This window comes from Chiloscyllium punctatum, chromosome 24, assembly GCF_047496795.1.
Source record: "Chiloscyllium punctatum isolate Juve2018m chromosome 24, sChiPun1.3, whole genome shotgun sequence".
NCBI classification, from domain to species: domain Eukaryota; kingdom Metazoa; phylum Chordata; class Chondrichthyes; order Orectolobiformes; family Hemiscylliidae; genus Chiloscyllium; species Chiloscyllium punctatum.
This window is the reverse complement of record NC_092762.1, coordinates 83,393,783-83,406,462: the sequence shown is the minus strand read 5'-3', so window position 1 is coordinate 83,406,462 and position 12,680 is coordinate 83,393,783. Positions and strand designations below refer to the sequence as shown.

At 43.9% G+C, this 12,680-nt stretch overlaps 1 protein-coding gene across 1 annotated transcript in view; it reads left to right on the top strand.

The window, feature by feature from the left end:
- The window catches only part of ncanb (neurocan b), a 269,869-nt gene that overhangs the window by 238,341 nt on the left and 18,848 nt on the right, over positions 1-12,680 (top strand). Inside the window, exons 11-14 of the mRNA XM_072594330.1 lie at positions 664-822; positions 2,831-2,913; positions 7,787-7,931; positions 10,505-10,687. Coding sequence (XP_072450431.1) covers positions 664-822; positions 2,831-2,913; positions 7,787-7,931; positions 10,505-10,687 — 570 coding nt within the window. The remainder of the gene's footprint in view (positions 1-663; positions 823-2,830; positions 2,914-7,786; positions 7,932-10,504; positions 10,688-12,680) is intronic.

Sequence of the window (12,680 nt, the reverse complement as noted above, 5' to 3'; positions counted from 1 at the left end):
AACTTTTAATGCTGTGTTTATCCTTAACACGTCATCATTTATGCCTTGCCATTGCACTCTTGATTTTACAATTCTCTCTCCTCATTTTGTCTTCCTAAATTCTTGCCCATTTTGTTATAGCCTGAAACTGTTCCCCTCCCCTCCCAACCCCTTACAATTGCTCTTCCATCAATTTGTTTTAGGATGCACTACCCAGTCCTGTCTTCCTGTTATCACTTAACATTGTAAGTTGCTATGTCAACATTTTCCCATTTAGTTTGCTGTGTCAGCCATCATGGTGTATTTACATGCTCTGGACACTAGGTGGCTCTGCACAGCAAATTGTCTTCCTGGTCTGCCATTGCCTTGTATAGGACAAATGGAGGGAGGGGGTGCATTGGGTTGGCATTGATTTGTGATGCAGAGTGATACCAACAGCATGGGTTCAATTCCTATACCCAGCTGAGGTTACCATGAAATAGTCTCCTTCACAATCTCTCCCTTTGTCTGAGGCAGGATGACCCTCAGGTTAAACCACCACCAGTTGTCTAACGAGAGAATGGATCCATGGTCTGGTAAGACTACGGTGACATTACCCAAAAACCTACCCATCATCAACTGCGAATGGGCGAGACCACATTGAAATTCTCTGGTAATGGATTTGAGTTCTTCCTTTGTCACCAGATACGGAGGGATGTGACCACAACTGGCAGAAGTTCCTGGGCCATTGCTATCGATACTTCTCACACAGGCGCCTGTGGGAGAACGCAGAGAAGGATTGCCGAGGGCATGGGGCACATCTTGTCAGCATTCACTCAGCTGAGGAGAAGGAGTTCTTAAACAGTGAGTCTCCCTAAGTCAAGGTGCTCTTACTGGTGGGTGGCGTCGCGACATTGGGTACAGGGTTTCCAACTTGTCAGAAACACCCTGCAGCCTCGAGGAATTCATGAGTCACCTTTAGGCTCATCATGTGAGGAAACCCTGGGTAAAAATCCCAGATGGGACACAAAGGAAATATTTTGCGCTTTTGTTGAACAACTAGAAAGCGACTGGTGAAAATTAGAATGTCTATTTCACTGAGGTGACGTGGGTTGGACAGGTGTGGGCAAGATGGCAACTGGAAGTCACAAGAATACCCCAAACAGAGTTGTTCCACAGCCATACGGGTCAATAAGAGTTCTGTTAATATTTCAGAAACCCAGGTGTTTCCAAAGCCACAAGGCTGTCAGGGTAAGAAAACTGGCGAAGTGAAACAAAAAAAAACAAATTTCATGGCTTTGAACCACTAAATCATAGAGTCAGAGGGAGGCCATTTGGCCCTTTTCATCTGAGATTAATGTCACTTTTAATGTCTCTTCAAGAAAGGAAATCTGCCATGCTTTATTTGGTCTAGCCTACATGTGACTCCAACCCCAATGGTTTGACTCTGAACTATCCCCAACAATGGCCACTCAGTCCAGGGATGGGCAGCAATTTCTGGTCTTGATATGCTGTATTCCATGAAAAATAAAGAAAAGATTGTTTTGTTCCAGAGAGCAAGTTGGTAAAGGATGAATCACGAATCAATCTTTAGACACTTCTATAAATATTTATTTTCGGAGCTTGACATTATAAGCATCAGCCTTTGTATCCAACAAGCACGGTTTTATTCTTAATTCTGTCCGTTTGGTTATGGTCCCAGTGATTTCACATTTAATGTCCATGACCTACATAGAATTAATCACAATTCAGATAGCATTAGAGCTATGAAATTGGTGCAGCTCCCCTGCTGACTCCCTACGGCCCTGCGATGTTTTCATTATCAAAATCTGTGTCTAATTCCATTTTGAAAGTAACTATTGAATGTGTTTCCTTTGTACAGCTCACCCAGATCAAAGCAACAAGTTGAGTTTAACAAAAAATAAATTCTCCTGATCACCTTTCTTGTTATTTTTTTGCCAAGTGCTTGAATTAGTGATACCAAACTTCAGATTTTAAGGTCGGTAGGTTGTTAAAGGGTGGAAAATTTGACGGGGATGGAGAACTGCAGAACTTTGAGAAAGTGAGGACTGCAGGTGCTGGAGAGTCAAAAAAGTGTGCCGCTGAAAAAGCACAGCAGGTCAGGCAGCATCCAAGGACCAGGACAGTCGATGTTTCGGGCATGAGTCCCTCATCAGGAATGACGAAGGTCTTATGCCCGATACGTCGACTCTCCTGCTCCTCGGATGCTGCCTGACCTGCTGTGCTTTTTCAGTGGCACACTTTTTAACTCCAGAACTTTGTCAGATTTTAGGAGGAGAAAATGAATTAAAGTTGGGGACAAAGTGACCGAGAGATTAAACGTAGGAAGAAGAGCGACTGGTTTCACTGAGCTATGATAGTGTTGGAGGTGGAGGTCTGGCTAAGTCTTGTGAATGGAACATGGGTGTCACTGGTAAGACCTAGATTTGTTGCCCATCCCTAAATGCCCTTGAATCGAATGGCTCAGCCATTTCAAAGGCAGTAAAGAGTCAACAACACCGCTGTGGGTCCAGAGTCACATGTAGACCAGAAAATGACTTTCCCAACAGGTATGAATGAACCAGATGTAACCATGTACGGTAATGCCTGTTAGCTTCACAATTGCCATTATCTAGTCAACTTTCAATTTTATGAAATGAGTTGAATTTCCATCAGCCATCACTGTGGGATTTGAACTCATGTTCCCATGATATTAGCCCCAAGAATACTGGCACAGTTACATTACCATATCAGTATCACCTCCTGTGCTTAGCCAATCTGGCATTTGCCTCTGAAAATATGAAGTTTATAACAAAACAGGATTAGAATAACGTTCTTAGTTTTTGACGTTCTTTGTCTGCCTCAATTGTAGGTCTGGGTCGGGAGTACGCTTGGATTGGCCTGAATGATAGGACGATTGAGGAGGATTTCCAATGGACTGATGGCTCTTCATTGGTAAGTCTAGATATGATCGACTGAGGTCAGCTTTAGTCAAAGCCTCCTTGATTGTTGGCACAATGAGAAATTGAGAAGGGAGGACTGGGCAGAAAGGGATGAAGATGGTGATTTGAGTTACAATGTTTCTATCATCTGCAAACACAAGCAAAAGTCAAAGGTGACAAGGCCATTTGGTTCATCCAAGTTTATGCTTTGGTCTTGGCTCTGTTAGTAGCCCACTGACGTTTGTGTCTGCTTATCACAGAATCCCTACAGTGTGGAAACAGACTATTAGGCCCAACAGGTTCACACCAACCCTCCAACAAGTAATCCCCCCAAACCCATTCCCCGACCCTATTTCCGGTTCTTTTTTTTTCAAGGGAAGGTAGACAGAAAAGAGAACCGGAAGGGACATCACCCACCTTAAGAAACCAAGACCTATAAATAGAGAGGAGGGACATACCACCAGCACTTCACTGGAGACTCTCACTGATGATGTTACCTATTCATGGTGACAAAATGTCTGAAAGCAAACCTTCCAACTCAGCGAACTAACTTATATACTTATATTTTGGGAATTTGTAAATGGGTGTAAATGTCAAGAGTAATGGAGGGGGAGTTAGACCATAAGATCATTGGAGCAGAAGTAGGCCATTCAGCCCATTGAGCCTGCTCTGCCTTCAATGAGATCATGGCTGATCTGATATCTTCAACTCCACATTCCTATCTTTTCCCTATAATCCTTGGTTCCCCTTCCCCTCCTTGAACATCTGTCTATCTCAGCCTGGATTATACTTATTGAACCAGCCACCACAGCCCTCTGTGGTAAAGATTTCTACAGATTCACTCCCCTCTGAGAGAAGAAATTCCTCCTCAGCTCTGCCTTAAATGTTTTGTTTTGTTTTGAGATTATGCCCTCTTGTCCTGGATTTTCCCACAAGGAGAAACAAATTCTCCATAGTTACACTGTCAAATCCCCTGAGAGTCTTCAATGTTTCAATAAGGTCGCCTCTCATTCTTCTGAATTTCCAATGGGTACAAACCCCATCTACTCAACCTGACCCCTTAAGGCAGACTCTCCAAACTTCAGCCTAGGTTCAGCTGAGTGCACCTTCTCTGAACTGCCTCCAATGCCAAAAATCTTTCCTTTCATAAGGGGTCCAGATTGTTCACAATATTCTGCCTGTGGTCTGAGTTGTGGCTTATATAGTTTTAGCAAAACCTCCCTACTTTTATATTCCATTTCCTTTGAAATAAAGACCAACATTCTACTTGTCATCTGTGTTAGCTGCTGAACGTGGATACTAGCTTTCTGTGTTTCTTGGACCAGGACTCTCAAATCCCTTTGTTCTGTAGCTTTCTGCAGTATTTCCTCCAACAAAATATATTCAGCTCCTCTATTCTTCCTGCCGAATGCATAAGCTCACATTTCTCCACATTATGTTCTATTTGTCTTCTCACTAACCTGTCTGCATCTCTCTGTAGGCTCCTTGTGTCATCATCACCACTTGCCTTCCCACCTATTTTTGTGTCATTCTCAAACATGGCAATCGTACAGTCACTTTCCAAGTCATTATTGTAAATCAATGTGGTGCCAGCACTGATCCCTTGGGCACTCCACAAGTCAACAGTTGCCATCCTAACCCTCTATCTTGTATTTGTTGGCCAATCATCTATCCATGCTAATATGGGCCAATCTGTCCAAGGGCACACACTGTAAAAAGATTGGTTTGTCGGTCTTACTGAGGTGAGGGTGATTTCCCAGTTAGAAGCTTCCACTGGTATTATCAAATAATTACAGGTTTCACTCCAGTCCTCTCTATTAACTTGCCTCTATCCCAGCCTCAGAGAAACAACATCCATTGGAATGATCTTTTGTCCATTGTCCATATGAGTCATTCTGTGGCTACTCTGAATAAGATTGACAATGGGCACCCAGTCAAGGAGAGGGGAGAATCTCACTTGGAACTCATTCATCTACCTCTGACAGTCTTTTAATGTGAGAAGGATCCTTGCCATGGATAGTGACCCTTGGTAAGAATGTGAGTATGGGGTCTTCATGTGGGGAGGCTGCTGTGCCACTATCACATGATTCTCATTGACCAGGAAACTCTCCCCCTCTCACCGACTGCCGTTGGCACATTGGCAGAATTTGCAGGTTGGTAATGAACCTGTCTGGCCAAATCATGAACACATTTCCACAACCTCCGAGTCCTGGAGTGGATCTTGAATCTGGTGCTTTTAGCTTCAAGGCAGTGACACTGCACACTGTGCCTCAAGGCCTCCAGAAATTGAGTTCAAGACTGATCCAAACCATTGGGCTCCATTGGATTTGGAGTCAGATCCCAAAGCTAGGGAACCTATGCAAACACACCAGCCAATTCCAGTTTTCCATGAGGTTGCAATAGGTGGGGTTTGCAGATAGATATTCCTGGATCTGCGCACACACATGTTCCAGAGACGCCCACACGTGTTCTCTGCTTGTTTCTACAGTGTTGGCCATTTGGGTATTTCTATCTTGGAATTAAGTTAAGGTAAACCTTGGGTCACAATGGACAGTATGCAAATGTGAGGGGCCTATTGACTGTTTTGTGTATCTCTTGTATTTCTGAAAAAAAAATCACAAGTTTCCCTGAAAGTGGAAAGGTTTTGAAATACTTGCTTTGGTTGTCAGCTGAGTGAAGCTGAGCTCCTGAGGATATTTCCTGACTACGGATCATATCGATTTTCACCTTAGCTTTGATGTCTCTGATCACAGAACGAGGTTGGATGGGAGCTGGAAGGGATCTGACACTTCAGGGAACTGTTCGACCTCATGCTTGAACACAGCGTTAGGGCAGGAGTGAGACATGACCAGCTTCTTTATGTTCTTTGTACACAATTTGTTAAAAGAATCACGTAGCACTCAAACCAGAAGGGAACCACATGATTGTTCATCTTACATTCCCAGGCCAGGGACTGAAACAGAACATTTTCTTCAACAAAATAAAAACTGAAACAGCTGTGGATGCTGTAAATCAGAAGCAAGACCAGAAATTGCGGGAAGCCTCTGGCTTCCTCTGTTCAGAACTGAGGAAAGGTCACTCGACGTTAACTCTGATTTCTCTGCATAGGTGCTGCTAGATCTGATGAGCTTTACCAGTGATTTCTATTCTTGCTTTTTCTTCAACAGATTGTTTTTCCCTCACTGTCCAGTTATCACCACAATTTATTTTCTTCATTCCACCCTACGAACAACAATGAGAAATATGACCAGGTTTCCATGACCCTTACTCCACTGCTCTCCCCTTCCTCAGGTGCTGCTGTGATTCTATGATATGCCCCAGTCTGTGACCCCTTTCCCTGCCCCAAAGTACAAAAAGCAAAACTTCCGTTCCTCCAACTGCGTCCTTGCTATGTGTGAACCAGGGTCAGAAGAAGTCACCTAAGAGGAAACTGCAAATTCCCCAGCAACCCCCACAGCAATTTCCTTCCTTCATTCCACTGAAAGTGCCAGTACTGGCTGAATGGGGTGCTTCAGGTGTCTTTATAACTGCAAACCCTCATCCTCAAGGTCACCTTCAACATTACAGATCAAGAAGCATGCCTCAGTTGACCCACTCTCCTCATTGACAGGGGCATAAGGACAGGGGCGGCCCTTCATCCCATCCAGCATGTTCTATCATCTAATTAGATCATGGCTAATCTGTGTACTGATGCCATTGACTGCCCTCACGCTGTAACTCTCTGTACCCTTACCTAAGAAACCCCAGCAATCCCTGTTTTGAAATTCTCAATGAATATCCCATCCCCTGTAACAGGCAGCATCACTGCCACCCGCCAGGTTCCAGAACATTTTGAGGGGAAACAGTTCCAGCTTCCCACTACCCTTTGTGTAACCAGGTGGTGATGCTACTGGGCTAGTAATCCAGAGCCCCAGGCCAATGTTCAATGTGTGAGTTCGAATCCTACTAAAGGCAGGTGCTGATATTTGAATTTAGTAAAATTCTGGAAGTAAAGTCCACTCTAATGAGGACCATTGCCATAAAACCCTACTTGGTTCACTGATGTCCACCTGGTCTGGCCTCCATGTGACTCCAGACCCACAGCAACATGGTTGCTCCTTGCCTGCCCTCCGGAATTGCCTCACAAATCATTCCGATGTGTCAGTGTTACCTGGGTCCCAAACAAGTTCGAATTTTACTTTGTGTTCTAGACTCCACCCTATCAACACCACCCACCCAACAGCCAGCTCACCTCTCTGCCCCATCAACTTGAACCACCCGGTTCAAATCACCTGTTAATCTTCTTTACTCCAGTATCTACAGGCCTAATCTAAATGACCTGTCCCTATGGAATCCCCGTGTATTTGATAATGATCAGAAGTAGGAACCTTGGGCAATTTTCCTCTCTTACTTAGAAAATAGGAGCAAAAGCAGGCAATTCAACCCTTTGATCCTGCTCCACTGTTCCATATGATCATGAAAGATCATCCAACTCAGTACCCTGTTTCGACTTTCTCTGATCCCCTTGTCGCTAAGAACTATATCAAACTCCTTCTTGAAAACTTCAATGTTTTTGGCTTCAAACACCTCCCATGGCACAGAATTCCACAGGTTCATTACTTCCTGAGTAAAATAAATGTCTCCTCACCTCAGCCCTAAATGGCCTACTCTGTATCCTTGGACAGTACACCCCTGGTTCTGGACTCCCCAGTCAAGGGGAATGAAGGACTCTTTGTAGCGAAGATTGTATTACAATGGCTTCCAGGGCTGAGATCTGCCATCTTGGTCTAAACAAAGGTCGAACTTGGACGATTCCTGGCCTGTGCGTTGAGTTATTAATAACTGAGATTGAGAGTTGCGAATCCACAATTTTAGCTAATTTTCATCTTTTTTCTCTTCTCTCCAAGCAATATGAAAACTGGAGGGAAAATCAGCCAGACAGTTTCTTTGCTGGAGGAGAGGACTGTGTGGTCACTATCAAACATGAAAATGGGAAGTGGAATGATGTACCGTGTAACTATAACCTGCCCTACATCTGTAAGAAGGGAACAGGTAAAGGAAGAGAAGTCAATGTAATGTATTGAACCATGGCCTTCCAAGGGAACGAGTGATGTCCTGTGGGGTTATGGAGAATACGCCTCTAATGAGCTTCACAATGTGTTATAGTAAATCAGAGCATTTCTTCATGGTCTTTGCAAAGAGCATTACTCTAGACAGTGGTAAGAGCACCAAAGGAGGGTTGCAGTAGCCCCCTGGCAATTTACCCAACCTTAATCTCAGTAAATCCCCATACTACACCTCCCCAATGTTCCCACTGGTGAAAGATAGTTTCTTCCAAGGCACTTAAGTGAAGGATCAAGATTGGGAAATGTAAGGTGAAGGCTGTGGCTCAGTTTGTCACAGACTTGCCTCTGTATCAAAGTGTTGAGGGTTTGAGTCCCACTCTGGAGTTTTGACCTAGAATTTAGGCAGCAGGTCTTGTGGGGTGTTGTCCCTCTCTTCAGGTGAATACAGAAGACCCCAAATACTTGAAGAAGACCAGGGTTTTCCTTGTGGCACCCTGGTCAATAATTCATCGCTTCATACACAGCAGAAAAGGCCCTTTGGCCCATTGAGTCTGCACCAACAAATGCTCCCACTAAAGGCGTGCTCGTCACAGTTTCCTGCACTTGTTCCATATTCCTGAAAGTAATGTTATTTGAAGTGTTCTTCCAAAGATTTTTTTAAAGGTCCTCAGGTGTCCGGCCTCCACTACCTGCCCAGGTACTGCATTCCTGATTGCCACCACTTGCTGAGTGAAATCTTTTTTTCCCCAAATTCCCTCTGAGTCTCCTGCCCCTTACCCAAAAACTATGCCCCCTCATGATTGACCCCTCAACCAACAGGGAAAGCTGCTCTGTGTTCATCCTGTCTATACCCCTCATGATCCTACGTATCCAATTATCCCTCAATTAACACCAAAGCAGATTTGTGACCGTTTATCTTGTTGCTATTTGTGGCATTTTTCCATGTGCAAATTCACTTTCATATTTGAATACAATAGTGACTGAGTTCAGAAAGTAATTCACTGGTTATAAAGTGCTTCAGAATGTAGATAGTGAAGTAATTAGTGTATTCAGGAGAAACTTTCTGGAGGAGGTACTCAGTAACTAGAAGACAGAGATTTAAAATAATTAGCAAAGGAGTTAGAGAAGATTTTGTTTAACGCAGTGAGTTGTGACAATGTGAAGCACACTGCCTGAAAGGGTGGTCAATATTGAATGCTGCTGTTTGTGGTCAGCCCATGAGTGGCTTTCTCCACTAACAAGATACTGCTGAAAGGACGTCTCGCTGACAGCATAACTGAGTAACATGGCAAACAGGTTTCAGTGCCAGTGTGATGCCAGGTACTGAGGTTGTACAACCCAGCAACTGGTGATCCTATCAAGCATGTCCCTTTAACCGTTCACAGTGGGCAGCAGATGATTGAGGTGACACACCTCAGAACGCCATGCCCAACATTACATGTCATTCTGCTGCTGAACAGCATTCACTAACATGCCCTCTTGTGGGGCATTTCTAGGACGAGAGGTCATAGTTTTAGGATAAGGGGAAGCAAATTTAAAACAGAGTTCACGGGAAACTACTTCTCCCAAAGGGCTGTGAATCTGTGGAATGCACTGCCCCAAAGTGCAGAGGATGCTGGGACAGTGAGTAAATTTGAGGAGGAGTTAGACAGATGTTTGATTGGTAATGGGTTGAAGGGTTATGGGGAAAAGGCAGGAAAATGGGGGTGAGGAGCATATCAGCCGTGATCGAATGGCAGAGCAGACTTGAAGGGCCGAATGGCCTAATGCTGCTCCTATAGCTTATGAACTTATGAACTAAATAATCCTGACTGCACTAAGAATTGCACCAGAAACCTATATACAATTATCACTCAGGGACATGCCTGCTAGGAACTGCATATATACCTGTACAGGATTCTGTTCTGTGCATGTAAAGTAATTTGTCGATAAGTTGCACCTTTATCAGTGATTGCTTTTCTCGTCATAATCTTCTGACCATTCAGGGTCTACCTGTTTTGTCTGAGTTTAATCAGCTTAGATTTTCAGTTAGTAGTTCTTGCTAAATCTTCATGGTTCAACCAATCAGCTCCTTCCTCTCATGCTGTATAAACTGGTGTTCGATGGCTAACTTTGGTTTTCGTGCAATTCAGTCCTGATGAGTGCAAGATGAAAAGCTTTGACTTTATGTTTTTTATTAGCAATATTCACGTTTTTTCTCAGCAAGAACTTCAATATTTGAAGTGTGATTAATGTAGAAAGCAGATTCAATGGTAACTTCCAAAAGGGAGATTTTAAAAGGGAAATAATGAAAAAGGAAAATTACTCAAGATCAAAGTGAGAAAGAGAAACCAACTACATATAGCAGACACACAATGGGCCAAATGGCTTCTTTCATTGCTGTAAGATACTTTGATCCCACAATTTTAGCGAACGCGAGGAATGGTCATTATGTTTTGAAACATCAGGGATGAAGTGGCATAGGAAATAGCAACAAATATTCAGTTTTTGAATTTGATTTAAATCATAAATGAAAACCCACTGGGCTACATAGGAATAATTCTCTTCCTTTTCTGTCAGTGCTGTGTGGTCCGCCCCCAGTTTTGGAACATGCTGTGACACTTGGAAGGAAGAAAGCTCGTTATGAGATCCACTCGCTGGTCAGGTACCAGTGCGAGGATGGTCTTATCCAACGTCACATCCCGACCATCAAATGTCACAGCAATGGCAAGTGGGACAAGCCAAAAATCCTCTGTCTTAACCGTGAGTGTTGAACAACTGCTGACCTTTACTGGGGTAGAGTTTACCATGGTGTTGCTTGGAGGGTACCCTGCATCAAGGGGGGGGGGGGGGGGGTGGGAGGGAGGTGGATTTGAGGTCCGAGAGTTCAGAACACAACATCTGCAGGAGACCACAAGAGGAGGTAGTTAGGTGCTGGCTGCTCAGAGTCTTATTGGGAAATAAGAGGCAGATACTTGGTCTGCAGGTTTTTCAGGAACCTTTCCTGAACTCTGCGTTAGTATAGGTGGAAAATCTGTGAGAGAAACAGTGTCAATGGCCATTTTCAGATGCCTTTCTGAAGGTCAATTTTTTTTATTCATTCATGAGATGAGGGTGTCGCTGGCCAGGCAGGATTTATTGTCCATCCCTAATTGCCCAGATGGCAGTTGGGAATCAACCACATTGTTGTGGGTCTGGAGTCACATGTCGGCCAGACCAGGTAAGGATGGCAATTTCCTTCCCTAAAGGACATTAGTGACCCTTGACAATGGTTTCATGGTCATCATTAGACTCTTAACTCCAAATATTAATTGAATTCAAATTCCACTATCTGCCATGGTGAGATTCAAACCTGAGTCTCCAGAATATTACCTGGGTGTCTGAATTAACAGTCAATAGACAATAGACAATAATAGACAATAGGGGCAGGAGTAGGCCATTCTGCCCTTCGAGCCAGCACCATCATTCATTATGATCGTGGCTGATCATCCTCAATCAGTATCCTGTTCCCGCCTTATCCCCATAACCCTTGATTCCACTGTCCTTAAGAACTCTATCCAATTCTTTCTTGAAAGTGTCCAGAGACTTGGCCTCCACAGCCTTCTGGGGCAGAGCATTCCATACACCCACCACTCTCTGGGTGAAGAAGTTTCTCCTCAACTCTGCTCTAATTGGCCTACCCCTTATTTTTAAACTCTGTCCTCTGGTTCGGGACTCACCCATCAGCAGAAACATGCTTCCTGCCTCTAGAGTGTCCAATCCTTTAATAATCTTATACGTCTCAATCAGATTCCCCTCTCAGCCTTCTAAACTCAAGCGTATACAAGCCCAGTCGATCTAATCTTTCAGCGTAAGATAGTCCTGCCATTCCGGGAATTGACCTCATGAACCTACGCTGCAATCCCTCAATAGCCAGAATGTCTTCCCTCAAATTTGGAGACCAAAACTGCGTACAATATTCCAGGTGCGGTCTCACCAGGGCCCTGTACAGCTGCAGAAGGACCTCTTTGCTTCTATATTCAATTCCTCTTGTTATGAAGGCCAGCATGCTATTAGCTTTCTTCATTGCCTGCTGTACCTGCATGCTTGCTTTCATTGACTGATATACAAGAACATCTAGATCTCGTTGTCCTGCCCCTTTACCTAACTTGACTCCATTTAGGTAGTAATCTGCCTTCCTGTTCTTGCCACCAAAGTGGATAACCATACATTTATCCACATTAAACTGTATCTGCCATGCATCCGTCCACTCACCTAGCCTGTCCAGGTCACCCTGTATTCTCCGAACATCCTCCTCACATTTCACCCTGCCACCCAGCTTTGTGTCATCAGCAAATTTGCTAATATTACTTTTAAAGCTTCATCTATATCATTAATATATATTGTAAAAAACTGCGGTACCCCACTGGTCACCGTCTGCCATGCCGTTTATCACTACTCTTTGTTTCCTATCAGCCAACCAATTTTCAATCCGTGTCAGTATTTTTCCCCCAGTACCATGCGCCCTAATTTTGCTCACTAACCTCCTATGTGGGACTTTATCAAAGGTTTTCTGAAAGTCCAGATACACTACATCCACTGGATCTCCCTTGTCCATCTTCAGAGTTACATCCTCAAAAAATTCCAGAAGATTAGTCAAGCATGATTTTTCCTTCATAAATCCATGCTGACTCTGACCTATCCAGTTACTGCTACCCAAATGAGTCGTAATTTCATCCTTTATAATTGACTCCAGCATTTTTCCCACCACTGAGGT